Source organism: Zalophus californianus, chromosome 8 (genome assembly GCF_009762305.2).
Source record: "Zalophus californianus isolate mZalCal1 chromosome 8, mZalCal1.pri.v2, whole genome shotgun sequence".
Lineage (NCBI taxonomy): Eukaryota > Metazoa > Chordata > Mammalia > Carnivora > Otariidae > Zalophus > Zalophus californianus.
The window spans coordinates 45584109-45611208 of NC_045602.1; the positions used below are offsets into that span (position 1 = coordinate 45584109).

Genomic DNA, 27100 nt, shown 5'->3' on the forward strand with positions numbered 1-27100 from the left:
TTAATTTGAAGGGGCACATGCACCCTGAGTTTATAGCAGCATGATCAACAATAGCCAGAATGTGGAAGGAGCCCAGATGTCCATTGGCAGATGAATCGATAAAGATGTGGTGTACACACACGTACACACACACACACATACACACACACACACACACACTGAAATACTACTCAGCCATCAAAAGAGAAAGAAATCTTGCCATTTGCAATGACGCAGTTGGAACTAGAGGGTATTATGCTAAGCAAAATAAGTCAGTCAGAGAAAGACAAGTATATGATTGCACTCATGTGGAATTTAAGAAACAAAACGGATGAATATAGGGGAAGGGAGGGAAAAATAAAAGAAGATGAAATCAGAGGGAGACAAACAATAAGAGACTCTTAACTATAGGAAACAAACGGAGGGTTGCTGGAGGGGAGGTGGGTGGGAGGTTGGGGTAACTGGTGATACACACTCAGGAGGCACTTGACAGAATGAGCACTGGGTGTTATATGCAACTGATGAATCACTAAAATCTACCTCTGAAACTAATAACATACTATGTTAATAAATTGATTTTATTTTTATTTATTTAGTTTTAAAGATTTTATTTATTTATTTGACAGAGAGAGACACGGCGAGAGAGGGAACACAAGCAGGGGGAGTGGGAGAGGGAGAAGCAGGCTTCCCGCTGAGCAGGGAGCCCAATGCGGGGCTCGATCCCAGGACCCTGGGATCATGACCTGAGCCGAAGGCAGACGCTTAACGACTGAGCCACTCAGGCGTCCCAATAAATTGATTTTAAATTAAAAAATTAGGGGGACTAGTTTTCAGTGAGAGGAAAATAAGAGATTTATTACTATTTATTATTATTATTTATTTTTAGGAGAGAGGAACATTTTTATCAACTGTGTCACAACTGTCCAGAAGGCATTAAATTATGGAGGGTTTAGTGGGACAGAATAGACACAAAGGGAGAGATAAAAATTGCCTGCCTACCTCTGTTTTAGACTTTTAGATGGAAGTTTGTTAAGAGTTCACCAGAGGAAATAAATTTATAATGGTTCAGTGCACAAACTGGTTATGAATAAAGACTGAGAATTTAGCAAACTATCCTCTGTGATCAATATGAACTTAAGCATGGCCCTAAGTGTAGTAGACAATACTGACTGCCTTGATAGATGTTATTATTTTTAAATTCTGCTAAAAAAAAACCCAACAAACCCTGATTTTGTATGGAAAGCAATTAAGCACAGTCCCAGGAGATGAATCCCAAATGGTCAAAGGCAGTTATGGCAACTTCACACTCTTTTCTGGTGGTTGCTTAAGAACAGAACTGTTTTAAGGAAGAGAGTGATAACTTCCAATGCTCTACATGTAAGCACGGTAGTCAGAATCCAGATAATTCATTTTTTACTGTATTTTATAAAAGTCATGGTCCAAAGTAGATTACAAATTAAAGAAAAAAAATGATCATTCATAGCAAATGATTTCAGAAGTGCTGTTCTAAAAACAGCAGACACCACTAAGGCTTTTTGTGCTACAAACAGGGGGAATGTGCAATAGAGTGTGTGGGAGAGAATTGTCTCTTTCTGCATACAACACATATGTAAATGAACCTGGACTACATACTAATCACAGACACACTGGTAGGGATGGACGGATGGACATTTAAATGTTTTCGCTGGGGGAATGGATAACATAGGACAGGGGCAAGACCCAGAATTCCTCCCACACCTGGTTCTTATTCAGAGTCTAGCTATGAGACAGGAGCACAAAAGCACATGAAATGGAGTGAAATGTTTATTATTGCACTCTAAGATCTCAGGCCATGTAATACAAAAGAACATGAAGATAAATGAGCAAGCAGGAAGAAAGGTCAGAATGAAGTGGTGAGGTTTGAAATTATTCCCTTCCAGGGTGGGTCTTCACACTTGGTCCCATGTCCATGATGAGTTGCATGCAAAATTCAGGTTCCTCATGTCTCCCCAGACCTAGTCCTTGAACTTGCAGACATAGGGTAGCTTCGTACCACAGTTGTAATCTGTCCATTTCAGATATCCTAGAGAGACAAAGGAGCTCAGGTAGATGTGGCTGATGGAGCTCTTGAACCCAAGGGAGAGGTATCCCAGATTCTGGCTTAGGATCCAAAGCCTCTCCCTCATCCTCACCAGTGTCCCGCTCCAGAGGAAGGAGACTCAAAGAAAGGAGAGATGGGAGGGGATGGGGGAAGGCAAACCAACACTATACTTCCTAGCTCGGGAGGATTCTCTGAAGGTCATGCCGAGAAATGGAGAAAAAGAGGATGGAAAAGTCTGGGCAGAAAGTAGCTCCTCTGTTACTTACCTGTGCTACTTGACAGAGTCCCACAATGGCCAGGGTTTGTGACAGTGGAGGGGTCTCTTTCCCAGGCCAAGTAATTCAGCAGATCATTGCTACTCCACTCCCATCCACCTGCACTGGGCTCATAGCCCTATAGAAGATGGAGTGTGGTGAGGCTGAATAGCCATGAGAGTTATCCTTGCATGAACCCCTCCCCAGCATCACCAAATTTGCTCTGCTCATCTCGATGCTTCCCTGGAGCCAGAGCTCTCCTCTGGGAAACTGCCCAGCTCCTTCCTCTTATTGGCAGATTCCCAAACCAGTAAACACAAAGACCTACAGAACCACCCAGAGTAACATGTTACTGACTGAACAGCAATTAGTGGTGCATTTGTAAATACCCCCTGAACCTCAAAGACAGTGTCTGTTCTATAGAGCAAAAATGGATCCTATCTTCACTTAGGATTCCCTCAGCACAATTTTTGCAGACTCTGTGAAGCTCAGAGAACTGAATTACAAGGCCTCATGTGCAAATTGTGTACAAGCATGACAGGAGGCAGATTAACTTCAGCTGGAGACAAGGGACTTCCACACAACTCAGCTGGTGAGCCACTACAGAGCCCTCCCTTTCCCCCTCATGTCCTCCTGGATCTCTGAGCTCCAGGGCTCTTTAAGGCATTTACTGGGCAGGCACAGGGGACAGGGAGTGGGCTTGGCAGGGGCAATAGCATCTTGAGAGGTTATGAAGAGAAGATGAGTTCATACCTCTGTGGGGTCATGGAGCCCAATCCAGATATTTGAGTAGGTGTTCACACTGTTCTTGACTAGGGAGGCCACAAAGGATGCTTCAGACCCACTGAGCACAGACACAAGGTGTCCCGAGGGCCTCTTCTGGCAGGCCATCTGTGCGGGGAAGGGAGAGACTCAGGAGGAGCCTGAGACATCATTGGGGGGAGGGTAGGCAGAGGTAGGGGAGAAGGGGTATATATGCAAAAGATGTGGATGCTCAGTCTTGCTCCCAAGAAATTCTGGAGAATGGAACTGACCCCCCCTCCTCAGGTCTCTTATGTACTTTCCCTTAAAACCCTAACTGAAATCCAAGTACTCACATCTGCATCCATCCAGGATTTTGGTGTCATAAACAAGGCATAGCAGTGGGCGGCATAAGCCTTGGAGCCTTTGGGACAGCTGATCCGTGGAGTGGGCACATCCTTCTGGAAGTCTTCACCTAGGGTAGGAGGAAATAAAAGAGAAGGAAGAAGTAAATAGGAGAGTGGGGATCAGGGTAGGGAGGTGACCTAGGGGAATATGTATGAGGCCAGTGCTTGGGAAGTGATGCCAAAGTCCTGACTGCCTCTCCCCATTGCCAACACTTTCATGATTTCTTGATCTTGGACCAGCCTCACTAAATGAGGAATCTTGTCTTTTCTTTTCATCCTTCCCCTTCAAAGTCCAACCCTTCCCCACTCTAGGCTGACCACTCTTGCACTGGGTCCTCATTTTCCTTCCCTGTATCTCATTACTGACCCTTCACGCTTTTCCTCTTTCACCTACCAACCTAAATTAGAGTGCTGGGACAAAATGGAAATGACCTCCTTGCAGTGTTAGTGGACCACTGTGATGCTGGCCACCCCTAGTTACCCTGAAGGAAGGAGTGATGATGGACAAGTTATAGGCAGTTTCTTTGTGTGAGTATATGTGTCACCACATTACCACGGGGGCCTTCCTCTTCTTCTTGGCCCCGAGCATTCACAAGGACCCAGTGCTAGGAAGAGTGAAAGCTCACCTTGGACCCGAGCCAGGAACATCAGGCAGGAAAGCAGCATCCAGGACATGCTGGGGAGGGCCATGGGAGGCAGCATCGTGTCTAGGATCTGAGGAAGCAATCAGAGATCACTAAGGAAAGCATGATTGGAGAGAGGGCATGCAGAGATGCCACTCCTCTTCCTTGTCTTTCCATTGACATCTATCCCCTTGTATAGCTCTGGAAAGAACTGGAAATCTGTGGCCCTCCTACTCCCTGGGAACGGACAAGCTTGCCTGTGCTGAGACCAGAGCTCCTGTGTCTCTGACAGGGATCCTCCTGTACCTTCCCCCAAGTATGTACAGTATAATTTCTGTCGTGGGTCTCATCTTTCAGTTTCTACTCACCTGTCTTGCAGGGATTTGCAATGGTTTGTCAGGTCAGAGAAGATTGGGCTTTTATAAGAAAATTTGAAGGAGGGGCACTGAAATGAATAACAGGAATGTGGAACCTGAACAGGGGTCATGGGAATTGGCACGGATTTGAGGAGATTCTTGCCACGGGAGGACAATTTCTCATCCAAGGCTGTGAATTGCCACAGATGTTGCCTCTTTCCCGTTAAGAGGCCAGCATTTTCCTGAGAAACAGGTGAAGTTTCAACTTTCCCCACCTTTTGCCAGATACTGTGTTCTAAACACTTAAGGCATGGAAGGCAGCCCTATGGCAGAAATGCTGATGTACATAATTTTAAAAAATATAGTGGCATTGATTGTCAAGGAAAATGTCAAAAGTGCATTTTTGAGTAATCTGTCAAGAACTAACCCCTATAAGCATATATATGAATTTCTTTAAACTTTGTGTTGTATGAGTAAATAAGGACAAATTAATAAGTAAAAATCAGTGGGCATAGAAATTTGAAGTACTGGTGAGTACAAAGTACTAGTTGAGGTAAAAGAAAGAATTGAAACAAAGAGTGGAACAATGGTTCAGGGCTGCTGCTTCAATATTGTGGCAAGGTGTGAAGGAAGCATGGAGTGATAGTGTAAGTTAAAAGGCAAGCCAGGGAACCAGAGGTAAGATGGTGGAGTAGTAGGGGGACCCTATGATTGCCTTGTCCCTGGAACACAGCTAGATAAATATCAAATCATTCTGAACACCCAGGAAATCAATCTGAGGACTGAGAGAACAAACTGCACAACTAGAGGGAGAAAAGAGGCCACATCATGGAAGGTAGGAGGTGTGGAGCCATGATTTGGGGGAGAAAAGAATCACCGGTGCTGTGGAGGGGAGGGATCCCTGAGGGAGAGGAGAAAGAAAGAGAAAGAAAAAAAGAAGGGTAGCAGGGTGCAAGGCACTGCACCAGAAAAGCACTTCCCCAAAACCACTGACAGGGAAAATGAGAGGGGCTAATAATTCCAAGGTTTTACAAGCAGTGGAGCTCAAAGTCCGAAGTTTTAGAAGTCTTCACCATTGCTGGGTGGAACCTGGTAGGCGTAGAGGTGCTCCTGTGGAGAAGGAGGACAGAGGCCCAGGAGCGGACCGCATGGTCTGAGGATCCCCTGGGTTACAAGAGGAGAGACAGTTCCCCTCGTGGAGTGCATTTGGGAGAGGCGGCACTGCCTCTCCTGGGACAAAACAGCCTGCAGGCATCACTGGGCTGCCCCATTCATTAGCATATGAGCAGACACCTACTGAGGGCACCTAACCTGAACACTGGCTTTTTGCCATCTTTTACCATAAACTCCAAGCCCCTGTGCATTTGTGCAACTGCCCTTTTGGGACAAGCTGGCACCAACCACAGCATGTGGAGACTCTCCCCCAGAGGATCAGTGCAGGTCCATGCCCTGTCAGGTCCCTAAAATTTGAAGTTTTGAAACCCAGCCAGTGTACCAGAGATAAAACACAGAAGCATTTTGCCTCTGGGTGGGCAGATGGCTCAGACACAGGGTGAAGGCAGGGATCTGAAGGATGCCTGGGACAAATGAGGGGAGATTATTCTCTCTTCTGTGAGGGCTTCCTTGACAGCAATAGGCATGAACGCCCCTCTCTGGGAAGGAGAGATCTGGCTGATACCATTTTTACCCCCACCCATCAGCACTGACAGATTCAGTGAGCAGCACAGCAACCATAGTGGAGACTTCAGCCGCTTACACTAAGCCCCGTTACCCTGCACTCTGCAGGTGCTTCAGAATTAGGGCGAGTGTGCCTGAGTGTCAGAGCAGCTGCAGGCCCTTCCCTCAGAAGACCAGCACAAACCCCCTGCATGCACCAAGTCTACTGATTATAGAGTGCTGCAAAGCTTCAGCTCTAGAGGAAATAGGATCTAGCCTTTTCTAACAAGTAGACCGAAACACACCTAATTAAAACTTGCCACACAGTGGACAAGATCCAAACATTCCCCGTTGCAGCAAGGAGAAAATCTGCAGTGGACTGACCTAAGGGAAAGAGTATCCAAAACACAACAGCAGAGTGCACACAGCATATATCAGAAACATTTCCTGAAGCATCAGGCCCTGGACAGTGTACGACCTCTTCTTAATATAGCCATTATTCTCAGGAGAAGGAAACACAATAGGCTTTCCTAAAACACAGAAGACAGAGACCTAGACAAAATGCCAAGATGGAGGAATTCACCACCCAAAAAAGAACACGAGGAAGTCACGGCCAGAGATCTAATCAAGACAGCCAAGTGATATATGTGAACCAGAATTTAAAACAATAATCATAAAGATACTAGCTGGACTTGAGAAAAGCATAGAGGACACCAAGGAGTCCCTTACCAGAGATAAAAGACCCAAAAACTAGTAAGGCCGAAACGAAAAATGCTATAACCTGAATGATGCAAAACTGACTGAATGCAATGACAATGAGGACAAACAAAGCAGAGGAATGAATGAGTGATATAGAAGATAAAATTATGGAAAATAATGAAGCCGAAGAGAAGAGGGAAAGAAAAGTATTGGATCACAAATGCACACTTAGAGAACTCAGCAGCTCTGTGAAGTATAATAACATTCATGTCATAGAAGCATAATAACATTCATATCATCTCAGAAAAGCATAACAACCTTCATATTGTCCCAGAAGAAGAGAGAGAGAGAGAGAGAGAGAGAGAGAAAGACATTGAAATCCAAGAGACACAGAAAACTCACATCAAATTCAACAAAAACTGGCCATGGCCAAGGCATTAAGGTCAAATTCACAAAATACACAGACAAGGAAAGAATCCTGAAAGCAGCAAGGGAAAAATGTCCTTAACCTACAAGGGAAGACAAATCAGGTTTGCAACAGATCTGTCCACAGAAACTTGGCAGGCCAGAGGACGGTGGCAGGATATAGTCAACATGCTGAATGGGAAAAAATATGCAGCGAAGAATACATTATCCAGCAAGGTTATCATTCAGAATAGAAGAAGAGATAAAGAGTTTCCCAGACACAAAAACTAAAGGAGTTCATGACCACTAAACCAGCCGTGCAAGAAATACTAAGGGGGACTCTTTGAGTGGAAAAGAAAGACCAAAAGCAACAAAGACTAGAACAGAACAGAGAACATCTCCAGAAACACCAGCTGTATAGGTAACACACTTGGGCACTAAATTCATATGTATCAATAATCACTCTGAATATAAATGGACTAAATGCTCCAATCAAAAGACATAGGGTAGCAGAATGGATAAAAAAAAAAAACAAAAACAACTATCTATATGCTGCCTATAAGAGACTGATTTTAGACCTAAAGATAACCGCAGATGGGAAGTGAGGGGATGGAGAACCATCCATCAGGCTAAAAGAAAGCCAGAGTAAATCAAAGACTGTAATGAGAGATGAAGAAGGGCACTATATCATAATAAAGTTGTCTTTCCAACAAGAAGATCAAACGATTGTAATTATTTATGCCTCCAACTTGGGCACACAAATATATAAATCAATTAATAACATAGATATTTACCCAAAAGATACAAAAATAGTAATTTGAAGGGGCACATACACCGTGATGTTTAGAGCAGCATTATCAACAATAGCCAAAATACGGGAAGAGCCCAGATGTCCATTGACAGATGAATAGATAAAATGTGGTGTGGTGTGTATACACACCACACACACACACACACACACCATGAAATATTACCCAGTCATCAAAAAAGAATGAAATCTTGCCATTTGCAATGACGTGGATGGAATTAGAGGGTATTATGCTAAGTGAAATAAGTCAGTCAGAGACAGACAAATACCATATTTCATGTGGAATTTAAGAAACAAAACAGATGAACATTGGGGAAGGGAGGGAAAAAATAAGATAAAAACAGAGAGGGAGGCAAACCATAAGAGACACTTAACTCTATGAAACAAACTGAAGGTTGCTGGAGGGGAAGCGGGTGGGGGGATGAGGTAACTGGGTTATGGGTATTAAGGAGGACACTTGATGTAATGAGCACTACATAATATGCAACTGATGAATCATTAACTTCTTCCCTTGAAACTAATAATACACTATATGTGAACTAATTTGAATTTAAATAAAAAATTAAAATAGAAAAAAATATAATCACTTTCCAAATTAAGAAAAAAAGAAAGTTTGATTTCCCAAAATTTTGGTGAGGATTTGAAGCAGTGAGTGCTCTGTATTTTTGCTGGTAGCAGTGTAAATTGATATAACTTCTTGGGAAAACTGGCCTTATCTTATACTCTGATTCAATGAATCATCCCACTCCTAGGAATATACAGCTTGCATATGTATGGCAAGTAGCATATACAGGAATGTTCACAGCATCCTTATTTACAATGGCAAAAAACTAAAAACAAGCCAAATGTCCATTAACAGAGAACTGGATAAATATTTTGTGGTTTGCATAAGAAAGGTAATACATTACAGCAGTGAAAATGAGGGAATCACAGTTAAAAGCATCAGTATGGCTAATCTCAAAGATATAATGTCTGGAAAAAAGATCAAAATAAAGAAGATTATATAGTGTGCAATTTCATTATTTAAAAGATCAAAAACAAAGTGAACAATATATCATTTAGGTATATGTATATACATAATAAAACTATATTAAAGGAGGGGAATGATAAATTCAGAATTCCAAATAGTTGCATCTGAATGAAGGGAGAAGAAAATTATTGGAATATGGACAAAGGAAAATTCAAATATATTAGTAGTCATATATTTTAAACAGTCATTATATATAATTTAAATTAGTAGTTATATATACTTATATGTATTTTAAATGTACTTGAACTTTTAAAAAATATTCCTTTAATCATATACATGTTATATATATTGTCTTCTACACATAAAATATATACTAGAAATTAAAGAAAAATTACTTAATCTCCATTGAATTAAGTAATATAGGAAGACTAGAAATAATTGCAAATGGTCTTTAAATAATTGGAGTTAGCTAACAGAAACCAACCTAAAATAACTGTTCAACTTCAGATAAAGGTTCATTAAGACATTGGCCAAGCTACAGTCATCTGAGGTTACACTAGGGTTGAAATATCCACTTCCAAGATGCCTCACTAACATGCTATATTTGTGCTGGCCATTGGCAGGAGGGTTCAGTTCCTCACCACATAGGTTCTTCCATGGAGTTTTTGGAGGATCCTTACAACATGGTCATTGGCTTCCTCCAGCATGAGTGACCCAAGGAAGGGCAAAGTCAAAAGTTTCAATGTCATTCAAAACAGCTTCAGACATTGCACATGGTCCTTTCTGCAATATTGTATTGGCTCAATGGGTCACCCCTCTCCAATAAGGTATGGAATTACACAAGGGTGTGAATACTAGGAAGCAGGGACCACTGGATGCTACATTAATAGCCTGTTACCAGAATCGGAATTTGATATTTTATCAGTCACAGGTTGAAAGTCATGTGTAAGGGGCCTGGTACTTTTTTTTCCCTAGGAGAGTCTTTTGAATCTAAGTAAAACATAAAATTTGTACATGAGAGGAGGGATTTCATTCAGTTCCATCCAGCAGCCCTCAAATTCCAACTAAACTTGAATGTGTGGTGAGACCAGGGGATAGAGTGTTTATCTCCTACCATCAAAAGATTCTGATCCTTAGGGCCCTACCTAGTCAAAATGTTCAGGTATAAACTGAATTTATCATCATTCTCTTGTTTAAAATCTTTAAATTATTTCTTCCTCACTTACTATACAGCAACCATCCCAAAGTTAGGGGTTTAAACAACAACTTATATTTTTTCCTATGATTCTGTGAGTGAATTTACTTATGAAGCTCTCCCTTGGACTTTCTCATGCAGATAATCACTGGAGCTGGAGTCTTATGAGGATCATATGGACTGGACTTCAAATATGATCACATACACGGGTGGTAGATGCTGACTGTTGGCTGAGAGCTCAGATGGGGATGTTAACTAGAATATCAACACAGGGTCTTTCTGTGTGGTCTGGACTTCTTACAGCATGGAGGTATCAGGATAGTAGTACTTCTTTCATTGTTGGTAAGCACTTCCAGCAGGCAAAGCAGAAGGTGCCAGACCTCTTAGACTAGGTTGAGCAATGGTGTTATGCCATTTCTTTCATACTCTATTGGTCAAGCATGAATTTGTATTCCCCAGCACCTAGAACATCAAGCATTCAGTAATGTTTAATAAATAAGTCAATATATTAATTCATAATGATTTTGATAATTACAGCAACTGCATTTAATTTCATAATGCTTCACAGGTTTAGAAGACTTTATTTCTTCCATTAACATGTTATTTTGAGTAAATGTCTTTAACTTCCCCTCCTTGGATCTGTGTTTCTCAATTTTCCAATGAGGATGTTGGACAAAGAGGTCTCTGAAGGACATTCTACAATTCTCCTATTGTTGGCTGGAATATCAAGAGTGTGAGTCAAGAGATAACTCTGGAAAATAAAGTTATTGTTCCCATATTAAAATCTCAGATAGTCCTTGGGAAGGCCATCTTCATCTCTTATTCTATCAGAGGGATCATTTTTGAGCAAGCTTCATGAGAAATACACTAGCACAAAAACAGTCTGGAAATGGAGCCATCACAGAGAATTTTCATTCTATTGTTTCATATTGGCTCTTAGAAACAACTTATTTCCAAAATGAAAACATATGCCCACTGAACTGTCCATGCATATTTGCATTAATAGAATATATTTGAAGAATTATCACATAGTATTTTAAATAATTTTATTCAAATTGTAATAATTTGTTAATTTCTATAAGCTCAGAATCTATGAAGAAGGAAGAACACTTTGCTTAAAGTACTTAACACTGCTACTGACATATATGTGAAAAATTATCAGGGGAGAATCTGATCACTAGAAGGACACATTCTTTCACAAAATCTTTCAAAATTAGTAAAACTTGATGTTGTTGTTTCTAATTCCTCCTTGTTCTAGGGGTAATTTGAGTCCAGTAAGGAGAACAATTCTATACATTAAGACACTGGGATTTGGGCTACAACAAAGACCAGAATAGGGACCACAGATCAACGAAGAAATACATTCGATGGAGGAAAGTGTTCTGAAGGTATATTTTTGAGACCAGTTTACTAAAAGAAAAGAAAAAAAAAAGATCAAAAGTAGAAGGAAAACAGATAATCTGAAATCCCTCAACATATCTGATCTTATGGGTTAGCTAGAGTTAAGAACTTGGAGTAAAGAAAACTTTTGTTCCTTGCGCCTCATGTTTCAGGGTCTGAAGTGAGAACAATAAGGAAGAAAGGAATTTCATAGAAAATACTACTCAAAGCACACTGCATGACATCCAAGGCTTTCTTTTTTTCACACTTCCTCCCTCCTTTTTATGTTTCATACATCAATCTTAGTTGCTTAGAGGAGAATAAAAACATGAATAAGATTCCACTGTAATCAAAGGGAGGACCAAGAGTTAGGGCAGAAGCACTATGGAGACACCAACTGGAGGATTAGATAGAGATGGAGTTCTAGGTAAGGAAGGTAAAATAACCAGACGCCCCAAACTAAGTTGTAGACAGAGAAGGAATGGCATGTCTCAAAGCTGGGATTGATCTAAGACAACTGAGAATGTCAGAAAGAAACACTCCTAAATCAAATTCAGGTGGGTAATGCTCTCAGGATATGGTGAGAAGTGCCAGTCCCAGCCCTCAGGTAGTACTTAGAATTAGGTGACTGAACTGGGGTAGGGAAGCTGGGTGTGTGGAGTAGGGGAAAGCATGAGGTTGGGACTCCCAGTAGGATTCCCACAAGTGGGTGGAAGTTATCAGGGAGAGTATGGATGCTTTAAGGTTGTGGTACTCTCTTTCTTACTCATGATGTTTCTCTGGGCCTCCAATACTGATTTCCATGTACACTTCCAGACCAGATAGTGGGCTAGTAGAAGGGAAAATCAGGGGAGGCATAGTGATTAAGGGTTTGGGCTCCCAGATAAGACATCTTATGGGGGCTTTGGTGGGAATTAAAATAAAGCATGGATAGCCTTAAGCATGATGCCTAGCACATATAATCACATAATCAATGGCAGCTAACAATATTATCTTCAGTGTCTGGTAGTGACGTAATAGATGCTCAGTAATTTTCAGTGGAATGGCATAAACATAAAACTACAGTCTATAGATGGAGGTTTCAGAGAAGTGACTCCTCTGAATCATTTCCAAAGCTTATCTATTAGTTGCAAACATTTTGACCTATTCTTTAACCTTTAACAATGTTCCCTTGAGGACATCAAGTGAGCAATGCTTGCCCAGCCTTCTGCATTCTCTATATATCCTTAAATGCAATGAAACAATATTTATTTTTAAAAAGAATTCAGATGTTACTAATTTCAGAAAGCACTTTACTCATAAATTCAGTGTTATCAGAGAATTGCCAGACTAATTTGTGCAGGAACTCATGTATTTATAACTACCATTTATTCAGCATTAATTTTGTGCCTGGTATTGGGCTAAGATCTCTACATAAATTATCATATATAATATTCAGATCATCATTGTGAGACAGCTATGCTTTCCCTCATTTTTTACAAAAGAAAACAAAACTTTGGAAAAGCTGAATAATTTGATTATGGTTTCACAAAAGTAACAGAATAGGGATTAAAACCCAAACACCAAAGCTGCATTTTAATCACTGTTACCCACTTCTTCCATAGGGAAAAGCTGTTGTTTTTCTATAAAAAAGAAATAGAGCATTGGCCTTTGCTGCAAGGCTATTAACTTCTGTACCATGAGACAAGAAATATTTTTTTCTAAGATGTTCAATTTACCATTGGGATGGACCTGACATTTAGAAGACCAGAAAATCAGACATGGAGGAGATTGAATACACCAGGGAAACTCTGTGACCAACAGCCATGTGTGATTACTTGCTAAGCTACATTAACCTAATGGACACTAAGAAAAAGAATGTGTTCAGTGGAGTTATCAAGACGGTCTTTACTTACTCAAAACACAAAACCATCAATCCTTATTTCTAGAAATGGACTGATATTGTTCCTGCTCACCCTGTAAATCATCCAAATGCCGAGTATTCCAACATCCCTTTATGTAGACAATTGTCTAAATTGCAACATCATCCATTATTTATTTTTATTCTCAAAATTACCCTGTATGTTAGGCAGGGCAGGTGTTAATTAACTCCACTTTACAATCAAGAAATTCAGGAACAGAGAGGTAGCCTGACAATCTATGTCACACAGCACATTAGTGACCAAATCAGAATGAGAACAAATCCTGCTCCTGAGTTCACTCTTCTTGACACTAGACCCTACACTACTTTATTTTAATTAAAATTCTTCAGGCATTCATCAGCAATGAGTTAAAGCTCTGAAAAAGATCCAATTAATTGCTCTCTGACATGATAGGTTTTTGAAAAGTTTCACCTCAGTTGATGGATTCATTAATTTTGGAACATCTTATTTGCTTTCTGCTAATAGAATTTTCAGAAGGTGGTTACAGTTACCTTTTCTAAGCCTCATGGAGAGTTTAAATGTCATTCTATACAAAGATATTTACTGCATGGAATACTAGTCTAATTAATTTCTGATTGCAACTAGGAATTGCTCTAAGTCATTCTTGTCTGTAGTTGCATTGTGAGCCTTACTAATATCACTGGGATTTATTAAGTAGAGGTGTTCACATGTGTGAATTTAGGTACACATATATGCAAACATAGGTTGATAATGGTTGTTTAACTTTGTGAAAATTAAGACATGTGTTTCAAGGTTTATTCAGGTGGTACTTTTTCCCACAATTGTTCCAGTAATACAAGAGCTTGATTGCAGTATATTCTGGGAAATCCTTCTGGACTGGGAAGGTCTGATAATCAACATGCCTAAAGAGCACAGAGAAAACTCCTTAAGAGGACAGCCTTCCAAATCCAGGACAGTAAATGCTAGGGATGGTTACAAACAAGTCCATTAGAGATAGCTTTCTTCATCTGAGGGGATGGATTGAGGATAAATGTCAAGCATTGAGAGCTGAAGTGGTTTCAGGCCTCAGGAATGTGTATTAAATTTGGAAGATTTGAGGCAATATAAGGGAATATTAGGAGTCAGTTTTTCAAAACTGAATTATGTGCCCCTGCTGAATTCAGGTGTAAATCATGAAATGAAGGCTGAAACCCAGGCAAACTGAATTGGCTAAAGGTATGAGTGACAGTAATTTGTCTCAAGGGCAACCTGAGGCCTTCAGCAGCTTCTAGGCTGGAAGCTGGAAGAGTAAATTCAAATTCCATAAGATAGTGGGAAGATCTATGAAAACACTGGCTGCCTTTGTTAGGACTGGCTCTGTGTCTGAAATCGATGGAACCAGTGTGGAGAAAATGATACTTTGAACAGCCATGTCTTCTCTGGCTTCAGGCACTTGACACAGGTTCTTTCCTTATCAAACCCTCATTTGCTCCTTCCTTCATACTTTGCCCAGCTAATTCCTAGTTAACATTTAGGTCCAGCTTAAACATCACACTTCTTTAGGAAGATCTTTCCTGAAGTCCTGTCTAGATGAGGTTCTTCTGCTATATGTTCCCATAACATATTGACTATCTGTACTTTACTGTAATTATTTACCTGTTTTCCCCTCTGGGCTATGGGCTCGGTAAAGGAAAAGACTACAACTTCTTGTTTACTGTTCTACTTCAGTCCTTAGCACTATTTCTGGCCTGAATCTGAGCCAACTGAGATTCATATGTTAAGGGCTTTTCCCCAAAATCATATGACTATAATTGTTGAAACTGAGGCTGTAATGCAGGTTTTCTGATTTATAATCCATTGGTGTCTATTCTGCAATCAAAGACTGGTGTTATAAATCCAGTATACTATTTGGCTTGTTTGGACAATCAGTGAATCTAGACTTAACCTCTCTGGTGTAAGTTGTCCATTCTTGAGAAACAGTGCTCATATGACGCTTTCTATCCAGAGGTATGATATGATAATCTAGTGAGACCAATGATGCAACAAAGCTTTGATAAAACTATGATGTAACCATGGATAGACAGATGTATTAACATTATTCCTTTCAAAGTGCTTTACATCACTAGTTTCAACTTGGATTCTTATGAGGTTGGTTGGACTGAAATCCCACAAACTGATGTCCCATAACTCATGACTCATTCAAAGTCAGCAACATAACTGAAATTGTCTTCTAATACCCTCAAAACAATTTTTCCTATATAAAAGTTTAGTGGTGCTCATTGTGGTGAACATTTATATTTTTTAATTAAGAGGTGGAGAGTTTTATTTGTTCTATTTTATTAAGAGGAAAGACCAGTAAGAACTCGAATCCTTAGATGTTTATTCTTTAGCCTCCTAGAGCTTAGTATATCTGATTTGAAGAAAGTCAAGAATTTGACTTTGTAGCCCACCAGCTGTTCATAAATGCAAGCACTCAACTCGCAGGGGGTGCGCGTGACTCAATAAAACTTTTTCCTCTGCCGAGGATATGACTCACAGTTCAGCACCACTAATGGGGACTAAAGGGTGGTCAGGGACATTGCTTTCAAATGGAGAAGGCAGCAGGAAAAGCTCCAAGTGTTTGAATTATTTGGCAGAACATGCTTACCTTGGTGTCTTGGCTTAAGCTCAAGACAAAAGCAGAGATCTTTGAACAAGTGATTATAACCATTATTCACCCCTCTCCCCACCATAAGCAATGTCTCAAGGTACTCTAAAATGGATTTTAATCCTCTCACAGGGGAATGGTTGGTGGCAAACTAAGTAGTTTTGTCCCTCTGGTTATACACTTTATATATTCCTTAGATAAAGTGTTAAGCTTCATTCTTTCACCTTATAAAATCAGAATGCAGCAAGCAAAGCAGCCATGGAGCTCTTATTTAACAGAATATTCACTGAATTTTTCCCAACAGCAATGATTGCTGTGGATGTGGTGCTATTTTCTGAGGGAACAGCCTGATGATCCCCACCAGGTTCTATCTATAGCCAAGTTTTGAAGAAGAGAAAGAACTGAGGTTTTTAGATCAGAAATGATATCAACATAAGCTTTGACAGTTTCTGGCAATATTAAGTAAGTTAAGTAACTTAAATTCTCTGCATCTTTTTTATCAGTGATAAAATAGAGACAATATCTCAGATTCTTCTGAGGATCAAAGAGAAACATTGGCTTTCCTGGCATGGCACAAGGGTAATGAGGCTGGCACAGCCTTTGGATCCAATCATCTCAAAGTTCACATTCTAGTTTATTCTCCTACTTATTAGGTGTCTGAATGCTGCTCATCTCATCTCAGCCTTAGTTTTTAAATTTGTTTCCTCCATAAAATGGTGATGATAACATCTAAAACCCAGGCTTCTTTTTAGGATGAGCAAATATTTGCTACTACCTAGTAGCTTCTAAATCATGACCACTTTCTATGTCCACTTCCTTCCTACTCCCCTTTTGCCCGTAAATGAAAGGTGCTTGTGCTGCCTCATTGAGGCCCATAGCCATCTGTTACTTTCTACCTTCTAATGGGACCTAGTCCAACCTTCTCCAGCTAAAATCTGTCTCCAAGGCCAGAATTATAGACCCCTTCTTTGGTTTTCTGAAGATTAAAATTAAGTAATCTTTCAAATTAACAGCTTAATGAAATGTTGTAAGACTAGTAAATAAAAAGATCTTTATGAACATATCATTCTTTAGACAAGAGCAGTCCCAAGTGTGCTTATTTTATATACCATAGCAAGCTACCTGGGAAAATTTTCTTTTTCCTTTGTGTGTATATGTATGTATTTTGCACGTGTGTGTGTGTGTGTTTAGTTATTTAGGTATTTATGAAGGGGACAGTTTTCCATGCAACTTCAAAATGGGCCACATGAAATGTTGATATGACATCAGAGATTTGGAGCTCTTTCAACATTTATTTGGCTAGTGTATGGGGAGGTCATCATAGTCAAACTATATTTATTTGTATGTGGGAATTTCTGGGCATTTTGAGGGACATATAAAAATAACCCAAATTTCTCTAATTGTGGATTCAAACTTCTCTAATTTTGGAGCCCCTTTAGGAATAAAAACTTGAATTTCACTGACTTTTATGGTCAACTCTTACTGCTGCAGTGTCACCTCAAGAGTTTCTGCAGGTTTATAGGGTAACCTCACAAGCACTTATGGGCAGGTCTTCTGACACTGTGACTCCAATTTCCAGTAGGGTCTCCAGTGAAGTCTCCCACCAGGCACTACCACTGATGTGTGGTTTTCAAATGGGTGATCTCACCAAAGCTCACATGAGAGCCCTATAATATCCACCCATGGACTATGAAAAAGTGTGTGTGAGGTGGAGGAAGGGAAGATGGACCTCCCCACCTCATGGTATATACTGTGGGAGGATTTCCAACGGAATGCCAATGTCCTTACTACTTTGGGAGTCCTTGTGCCTGAGCCCCACTGTTCCAGTGATGCTTACTGACCCAGCTGTTTTCTGTCTCTGGCTAGACAGCCATCTCTCTCTCTACTGAAGAGCAGACATAGATCTGAGAAATGTGGCTGGGGCAGGTTTTGTGTGATGATCATGATACTGTGTTCAGAACACCTCCTCTTCTCTCATAACTCAGGCTTTGTGACAGTCAGACTTGTCTGCCCAATCCTCTCTTCTTGGTAAATTCTCTCCCAAAATACTCCTCAGCCTCCTACAAATAAATAAGATTATGATTGGCTGGAGCATTTTCAGATATATGCTGAAACATATCTGAACCCCAAATCTGGCACAGGTTAGGCTCAGTCTGATACTTGGATGTAAAGATGAAACTAAGAATTCAGGATGAATTTTATGTGCTTACCTCAGCATAGGAATGGTATAAATAGGAGTTGAAATGTGATAGAGCTGATAGAAATGGGGAGACCAGCTAGGGGTGCAAATGCTATATGAACAAAAGAGAATGTGTACCCAAACTATTATCACAATAGTATTAGTGATTCTTGATATTTTCCCCTGATTTAATCATTTTATTATTTTTCGATTGGTTCCTTGGTATAAGGATCAAAGGAGAGACAAGTCAGACAGATGTTAGTAATCAAATTTACATGTGATGAAACTAAGCTTCAGGGAAGATAAATACATGGCCTGTCCAAGTGCACATATCTAGTGAGGTATAAACCCAGGCAGAGTCTGGGTAACAGTAATATGTGTACCTGGATTATAGTTTGATTATGGGAAGTGGAGATAATTTTGATTTTTGGATATCTTAGTTTTAAGTTTTTGGTAGGAATTCCAAGAGGAAATGTGAGCCTGAGGATTAAGAACAAGTTCAGGTTTAGAGTTTCACAGTAGAGTCATTTATTTGAGATGACCCCTGAAGCCCTTGGTGTGGGTGCCTAAGGAGAGAATTAAATGGGAGCAGTGAAATGCCAGAGCCTGAGAATCAATGTAGAAGACTGTAGTACAGGTAAAGCATTGCATATACCCCTCTTTCCCCACATTTATGCTGTGCTGTTCATAAATTCCCCTGTTCATGTCTCCCCAACTACATCAAGACTCTTCAAGGCAGATTGTGTCTCTGTCTTGTTAACATGCCACAGAATCTAGTGTGGGGCTGGGTACAGAGGACTTCAAATTAAGGGGGAAACAGACACCCAGCTAACTCCTTGGTCCCTGGGAAATTTCCAGATCCAAATGTCTGTGACAAATAAAATAATGTAAATAAAGGCTGTGTGATTATTGTTCCTGCCATGCTGCAACAAAAATCTTCAATTATTAAAAAAAGAAAGAAAGAAACATAGGGGGAAAAGGATGCTAGCCTATGGCAAAAATATAGACATAAAACGTTAACTTGGAGGTAGACTGTTAAACTCTTTTAGCAAGGGAGGTGGGAAAACAATCTAGTCCCTCACTTTGCTCTCAGTGTGTGTTCAGCTTCAGACTGCATTCACTTGGCATATTTACTGACCTTTGAAATTACATTCAACAGCTAAATATTTCCCGGCACAGCTATCTCCACTGAGCTCCATTATCAGGACTATTTGTTTATCAGACTGAGTTGCTGCATTTGTCTTCAGCCTTTGGGACACAATTATTAGGGAACCAGGAAGAGACACCTCACCAGCAGTGAAGATGGTCATGTCAACAGCAGCGGCAAGAGGCGGAGGGAATGGGGAATGGGTTTGGCCACTAACTGGAAAGAGTTTCTAAGGGGTTTCCTTCCTCTGCAGAATTTCTTTGCCATAAAATTATCGGCTCTTGGGATTGGAAGATATACAAAATTTGATCCAAAGCAATTCTATCTAAAGTCTAAGTACCTCTGGTAACACAGAATTTACTCTACTGAGCCAAGCCCAGCCTTTTGGCTGCCCCACATTCTGGGGTCACCCATTACAAGGGGACAAGGCATCACAGGTTCTGACCAGAATGCAGGACTGCATGCCAATAATTTTAGGGATGGGATGGTAATAACCTAATCTTATTTTCCTCTCTGTTGTAGGGAGGAGGCAACAGGTGTTCTGGGGAAGAAAAGCAGAGCATGTCTCCACTCATATTCTGTAACAGCAGAATGTAAGATGTGAGTAATTAATGTCTACGCAAAGCTTGGGAGGAAGTGTTTGAGGCAAAATAACCAGGCAATCAGCTCAGTTAATTTTCTTCCCTGAAAAGGGGACTTAATTTTTTTCTTTTTCTTTTTTTTGGGGGGGGTGTTACAATGGAGTCTTCTTTACCAATACTTTTTTTTATTGTCCTACAGTATCATTTACCAGGAATGAAGAAGTCTGAACCCCCAGAGCAATGGGATTTCCTGACCCTTCTATCTGACTTTTCTTTTCCAAATTAAAACATGAAAAATTGCTTAAAGGGAAATATAAAGTTTTAGAAAAGAGAGCTTTGTGTTGAAGTTTGTTTATCTGAACCCCGAGTGCAGTCTTTTATCAAAAAAGATGATGTGGGGCTTCTGGGTGGCTCAGTTGGTTAAGCATCTGTCTTCGGCTCAGGTCATGATCCCAGGTTTCTGGGATCAAGCTCTGAGTCGGGCTCCCTGCTCAGTGGGGAGCCTGCTTCTCCCTCTCCTGCTCTTCCTGCTTGTGTGCTCTTTCTCTCTGCCAAATAAATAAATAAAATCTTTAAAAAAAAAAGATGATGCTGTCCTTGGATTTTAACACAGAGGGTAGTTTTTGTAGTTAGCTGACTCAGTATCTATTTTTACTGCTAGCTGTGATCAAGAACAGATGACTTAAGTTTCATTTTTTTTTATAAAATGGAATAATGATCAGTCCCCTAATGGATTAAATTAAATGACTATAAAAGTACTTTTATAGTGTACAAATCTCTATATCATCATTGTCTGATAGAAACAAGATGCAAACCACATATGTAACTTCAAATTTTCTAGTAACTACATAAAAAGTAAAAGCAAATGGGAAAAATTAATTTTATTACATATTTTATTTAACCTACTATATTATATCAATAATTAATATATTATTAATATATTATAATTAATATTACTACGGTAGTAGCATAGTAATATAACCTAATACATATTATACGATTAATTAATATTAATATATTATTGAAAATATCATTTCAATATGTAATCAATATAAAAATTGTTAATGAGTTACTTTGCAGTTTCTCAGACTAATTCTTCAAATCCCAGTTTTTATTTGTACTCACAGACCACCTCGATTCAGACTAGCCACATTTCAATTAGTCGATAGGCACAATTGATTAGTGGCTACAGTGTGGAACAGCAGAACTCCATATAATTATTAATTATGATTTTTTAACATAGCAGGATCTTACAGAGAGATGAAACATTGCTGATATCATGTCGATGTAAAAAAAAAAAAATAGAAACAAAAGAAAAGGAAAGGAATTTGCCCTCCTCCCCCAGTTGATAGATCTAGTATGGGAGAATAATTTGTAGGTTCATTTGAAAGGGACAATATATTTAGCCATTAGCAGCCCTTAATTCCTTACGGAATGGGCATCTGGAAGCTCTTTGGTCAATTGGTTTTTGAGGGCCAGAATGGTGAGGGAAAAGGCAAATGACCTTAAAATCTTGGAGAAGAGGAAAGCCTAGATGTGGAATGAATGCAAAAAAAGACAGACCGGGGACCCAGAGAAAAATGTGCCAACATTCCAGTGTTAACAAGCCTGTCATATTTTGTTCAGAGGCCCAAAGGTGGCACTTCCCAGAAGACCCAGGTACCTTTGGCTGAACAAGAACGTATTCTCCAGGGAATCTGAAGGAGGAAGCGAACAGCTTAGCCTATACACAGTCCTATTCCTAGGAATAACCGCCAGGCTTGAATTAAATGCCTTGTCTTATCCAATTCAATCATCACAGGCAGAACCCTGGAACTTTTATCCATACTTGTGTTTTGATTACAGCCTCTCAGTCTCTGTGTCCTCTAGATAAACATTTACAGCGGCTTCTGGGGTATTGTCCCACTTCTCTGAGTGGGGGTGAAAAGTATCTGCCCAGAATATGGATTGGCAAGAGTTATAAACACAAAAATGTTATTAAGTCCAATCAGCAAAGCCCAGTTATTTTTGAGGTCATTGAACCAACCAGTATGCAAAAAATAGTAGACAGTAATAAATAGTAATTAAAAAGTAATAACATTTTTTAGCCCTGACATCACCAACCTGAAGTTTAACAGTGTTGTTAGAGTGATGGGTACAAAAATGGAGCCTTAATTCCTCAGTGGGTCTCCTGGCCTCACTCTTTCTCTGATTTTTCATTACTTGTGCCTTTTATGCACTTGAATTACTGCAGGATGCACTAACTTAAGGTGGATTTAACCCACGACTGCTTTGTAATAATGGAACAAAATTTGATGTAGGCTGCTGTATTTCCCAATATTTTGCTTCTTCTTGCCTTCCCTCTCTCCCTAATAAGAGAAAAAGGTATATTGGGGGTAGGGGGATTCTCAGCTGGGGGAGATCCCCTCATGTCCCCACCAAAACTTTTGGTAATGTCTGGAAACATTTTTGGTTGTCACGACTCAAGGAGAGGTGCTTCTGGAGATGGTGACTTGAGAGAAGTGTTCAAGGGTGAGGAGGAGCTAGCCAGAGAGGTGGAGAAGGAAGACCTCCCAAGCAAGGGGCACCAAGAGCACTGCAGGTGTATGCAGGTGGCAGCAAGCTGACTGGTGAAGCTGAAGTGTAACATGAAGGAAGAAGGAGCGACTTTGTAACTTGTTGTTTGGACCTAACTGTGTTCTCACCAAATTTCATTTAAATCTGGTTCAATTCCATCCCAACCATGTCTTTTAGGCTTTCTATTGGCCTAATCTTTTGCTAATTAGGGTGCCCTGAGGACATCTGGGGAGTCAAGATGTGATGCCTGCCTGGGGCTCTGACCAGACCTCAGACTGCAATCTCTACCATTCAGCAGGCTGCAGCCACACTGCCGTCGTTGTTCTGAATCTAACTTCATCTGAAGAGTTCTGTCCTTGCTGATCCATGACTTGGAACACACTTCGCCCAGAGTTGTGCTAATTCCTTCTCAATTAAACTATCACCTCCTCAGAAACTTCTCTGCTATCTCCCCTAAATAATTTGATACACATCTCCATTGCATTTTGTTGCCTTATTTTCTGAATAACAGTCATCAGTATCTGGGATTATCTTTATTAGCTTGTTGGCTTGCTCATTTCTCTATTGCCTGACTCCTACTAGAATGTAAACTCCAAGAGAGCAGGGCCTGGCCTGTCAGGTGTAGTGCCATGTCATTAACATGGACTTTTTTTCCTTGAACATGCTGATGCTCAGCAAATATATTTTTCAAAAAGGAAAGCATTCGTCAAGGAAATAATCAAAGAGTAATTAGTAACACATTTCCTGACACAGCTGAATGGCCCCATTGGGTCACTGTGAGAGTCTTCTGACGGAATTCCTGGCAGTAGGAAACTAATAAATAAAAGGTGTGTAGCAATTCTTCTTTATCACTTCTATTCACATTACTGCTCCCTCTCCCAGATCCTGGAAGGAAACAAAGAAAAAAAGCCCTAGATTAGTCCTCTGCTGGCAGCTCATCCAGGCAATGCAGGGCAGTTGGTGAGTCAACCCCTAGCCCTTTGCCTCCTGGATGGCAGGAAACTAGCTTCCAGATGGTGAAGAATGGCTTTCAATTTATATTTCTGCCATTTGCCTTTGTTTTGGGGTGAAGGCCTGAAGACACAGGGTCTTCCTGCCTGCCAGGTTGGAAGCCAGATGATGGACCACTCTTAGGCAGACAAAGGAAAAATGTTGGCGATAATCTGAAAGTGGTGGCCAAGCTCAGGAGAGGTCATGGGAAGAGATGCCATCTGTGCAAACTGCCCACTGACTTGCTGTCAAGTAGTAGACAGCAGTGTGATAGGAAGTGACCATCAATGCCCAAGTAGGGTTGGCTACTGCTTATGTGCAGGGGCCTACAGAAATTGCAGTTGAGAAGAGCTCTCTCATACAAGGTCTCCCCAGCACACAGATGTACGAGGGTCATCTCAATGATGGCATTCCAAAACATCCTGAACCCACACCACCCCCGTGCTCTTAAACTTCTCTCTCCCCCAGTATTTCTCATCTCCCTAACCAACAGCATCATCCACCTAGTTGTCCAAGCCAAAACCTGAGAGGGCTCCTTGGATGCCCCTTATTTCCACCACTATCAACTCCCAGATGGATCTGGAATCAGCCTATCATTCTCCATCCCCAGTGCTACCATCCTGGTCCTGACCAACATCACCTCAAACCTGCACTGAAAATGCCAATCAGGTCTTCCACCTTCTATTCATATTTCCACTCTTCTTTATACAGATGCTGAGGGGGTTTCTAAAAGAATTTTATCAGATTAGCCCATCTGTCTACCTCATTTCTATGGCTTCTGGTTGCACTTGGGGGGGTGGGGGGGACAAACAAACAAAAACAACTTGCTTGATTTTGTCTGTTCCTAATCTGAGGCTCCAACCTCACCTCTTATCACTTTGCTCCTAATCATCTGTCAACTCTGGGTTCCAAGAAGACAAGTTTGTTCCCATCTCTGGGCTTTGCCACTACCTATTCCTTTGGGCTGGCATACTTTCTTTTTACTGTTTGCATGACTTGCTCCTTCTAATCTTTTAGTTCTTCATTTAAATGTGGCTTATCAGCGAACCCCCATGGACTTTTCTTCTCTTGGCTTATAGTCTCCGCCTTCAGTTATTTTCTATCACATTACTCTATTTCTTTATTTCAAAGCTATTATGTAAAAGGCTCATGTGGTATAGGAGACATCACTTGATGCCAGCTGGCATTAAAAGGTAGGGAAGTCATTAGATTCATGAGTCCTTTGTTGTCTCAGCCCCTGTGGAAGCCTCCCTCTTCTATTTTCCCTTTTACTGTCTAGACAGGAGTGTGGGGTAAAGCCTTTGACTTGGGCACCAGGCAGTCTGAATTGAGGTGTGAGTTCTTTAGGTAGATGCTAGAAAACTCCAGCTGCCTGAGGGGCCTTGGCCCAATGGGGATTATCAGAGGAGATTGGGAGTTGTCCCTCCCATTGCCGGGGGGACACTTTCCTCAGTTAATTCCTTGCCAGGTTATCAGGAATGAACCTCTGGGGTTACTTGTTGAACAACTCTGCTTATCTCTCACAATATTTAATTATTTATTTATATGTTTACTTAGTTGTGGTCAATATCTCCTACTAGAATGTAAGCTCCATTAGGATAGTGACCCGGACCATTTGCCATTGTATATTTGGCCCATTTCCTGGAACATAATAGTCTTGCAAGAAATATTTGTTAAATGAATTGAACTAAATGGTATTGTGTCTATACCAACACAAGGCATACCCCTTTGAAATAGGGTAATATTAGTGGAATTTTAAAATAATGTATTTGCATTCCTGATCATCCTTAGTTCTGTGTAGGTATCTAATCAGGTGATTTAGCATCCCCTGGCCATTGGGGCAGACAGAACCAGCCTAGAATTAGGGAAATGACTGTCCCATTCTGAAGCTCAAGATCTATGGCAATTCAATAGTCTTGCAGTCTGGTCCAAGATCAATTGAAAAGGAATTTCTAAATTCAAAATTTTAAGAGCAAAGCTTGAAGGTCTAAAGATGAATTTTACTTTAAGAAATAGCATAGGGAGATACAGAATATAATATCAGAGCAGATTCTCCAAAATTGAAAAGGAGACTAAATCTTTAAGCAGAAACTAAGTTACTATAATGTCTGAGCCCTGAGAGGGATGCAGCACCCCATCCCCCTGGGCCTTTCTGTGGGCTATTTTTAGAGATAAGATGATAAAAATATCAGATGGAAAACCCAGGAAGATGAAAAGTTATATGAAATTACTCAATGTGGTGTTCTCTCCTGCCATCCTCTGTATGGTACAAGAGCAGTCCCACATGCCTGCTAAGAGGTCTTCACATGGTTCTCCTGATACCCTCAGCCTGTGTTGGCAGACAAAGATCTCACTGTGTGCTCCTTTGTGTGCTTGTGAAAGGAACAGGATGTGCAAGAGGACTGAGTGGACTAAAAGAAGCTTGGGATTGAGAGGAAGATATTCCAGTGTGTGGCAACCTGACCAGTGAAGGCAAATGGCAAATCCAAAACACAACTGCCATCAGCAGGAACCAGTTTAACTCTAGGGAAAGCAAGCAAGGCAGCCACACCTCTTTAGCCACTGGGAGAGGACACTCAATGTCCAGACAAGGTGGGCAGGGCAGATACAAAGGCAGCATGTGGACAAGCAGCCCTCCCTCTACAGCCACGGAGCTGCTTAATCTTTGCCTACACCTAGAGAGTATCACGAGAAAAAGGATAGAAAGTGACTTCTAGGAGAGGGGTTAAGATGACAGAGGAATAGGGCAAACCTAAGCTTGTCTCCTCCCTCGAACACAGCTAGATAAATATCAAGTCATTCTGAACACCCAAGAAATTGACTGGAAGTCTTAGAGAACAAAGCTGCCTATCTACAAACAGAAAAAAATGACCCATGGAAGGTAGGAACTGTGGAGATTTGATTTGTGGGAGAAAAGAGCCAGGGGTACAGTAAAGGAGGGAGGAGCCCTGATGGGGGAGAGAGTAGCAACAGAGAATGAAAGAGAGAAAGTGAAAAAAAAAAGTGAAAACATGCACAGGGGACTGCACAAGAAAATTGTTCCCCAAACCCATTGACTGGAAACAAGGAGAGAGTTTCAGTACCACCAGGTTTTTATAAACAGCAGAGTGCAGAGTTTGAAGTTTTGGAGGTCTACGACATCGCCAAGAGTCAAGCCTGGCAAGTTGAGCGGTTCTCAGGTAGAGAAGCAGGGTGGAGTCCCAGGAGCATGCAGCAGGGTCTGAGGATCCCCTGGATCACTGGGGAAGAAGTGGTTCCCTGCATAGAGGGTGTTGGGTAGAGGGGATACAGCTGTCCCATGGGTAAAAGACCCTGCGAGTGTCACTGAGCTGCCTCATTCACCAGCATAGGAACAAAGACATTGGCTGAGGACAGCAAACCCTGGTGCTGGCTATGTGCTGTGATTTACCATAAACTCCAAACCACTGCATGGTCACACAAATGTTTTCTGGGACAAGCCGGCAATGGCAGAGCACAAGAAGACACTCCACCGGAAGGTCAGCATAGGTCCATGCCACAGGGTCCTCTGAAATGTGGGGCTTTAAAACAGAGCCAGGCCTGAGATAAAACACTGGAGTGCTGCAC

At 40.9% G+C, this 27100-nt stretch overlaps 1 protein-coding gene across 2 annotated transcripts; it reads right to left on the reverse strand.

Annotated features, from left to right (window-relative positions):
- Positions 1 to 1817: 1817 nt before the first annotated feature.
- Positions 1818 to 4170, reverse strand: LOC113938073 (lithostathine-like). Of its 2 annotated transcripts, XM_027623177.1 has the most exons (5): positions 4088 to 4170; positions 3411 to 3529; positions 3067 to 3204; positions 2326 to 2452; positions 1818 to 2041 (listed from the first exon to the last, which is right to left on the reverse strand). In XM_027623177.1, the coding sequence occupies exons 1-5, from the start codon at positions 4161 to 4163 to the stop codon at positions 1974 to 1976; spliced, it is 528 nt and encodes a 175-aa protein (XP_027478978.1). In that variant the 5' UTR covers positions 4164 to 4170; the 3' UTR covers positions 1818 to 1973. The 2 variants fall into 2 exon arrangements, with proteins under 2 accessions (XP_027478978.1, XP_027478979.1); XM_027623178.1 differs by lacking the exon at positions 3067 to 3204 and having other exon boundaries at positions 1879 to 2041; positions 4088 to 4163.
- Positions 4171 to 27100: the final 22930 nt, after the last annotated feature.

What these genes read in the sequence shown, in the direction of transcription:
- LOC113938073 (XM_027623177.1), bottom strand. Translation starts at nt 4,163, where the DNA reads ATGCTGCCTCCCATGGCCCTCCCCAGCATGTCCTGGATGCTGCTTTCC. An exon ending in GTTCCTGGCTCGGGTCCAAG is followed by an intron (nt 3,530 to 4,087) that starts GTGAGCTTTCAC and finishes CTCCTACCCTAG; the next exon opens with GTGAAGACTTCCAGAAGGAT. An exon ending in GACTCTGTCAAGTAGCACAG is followed by an intron (nt 2,042 to 2,325) that starts GTAAGTAACAGA and finishes TTGTCTCTCTAG; the next exon opens with GATATCTGAAATGGACAGAT.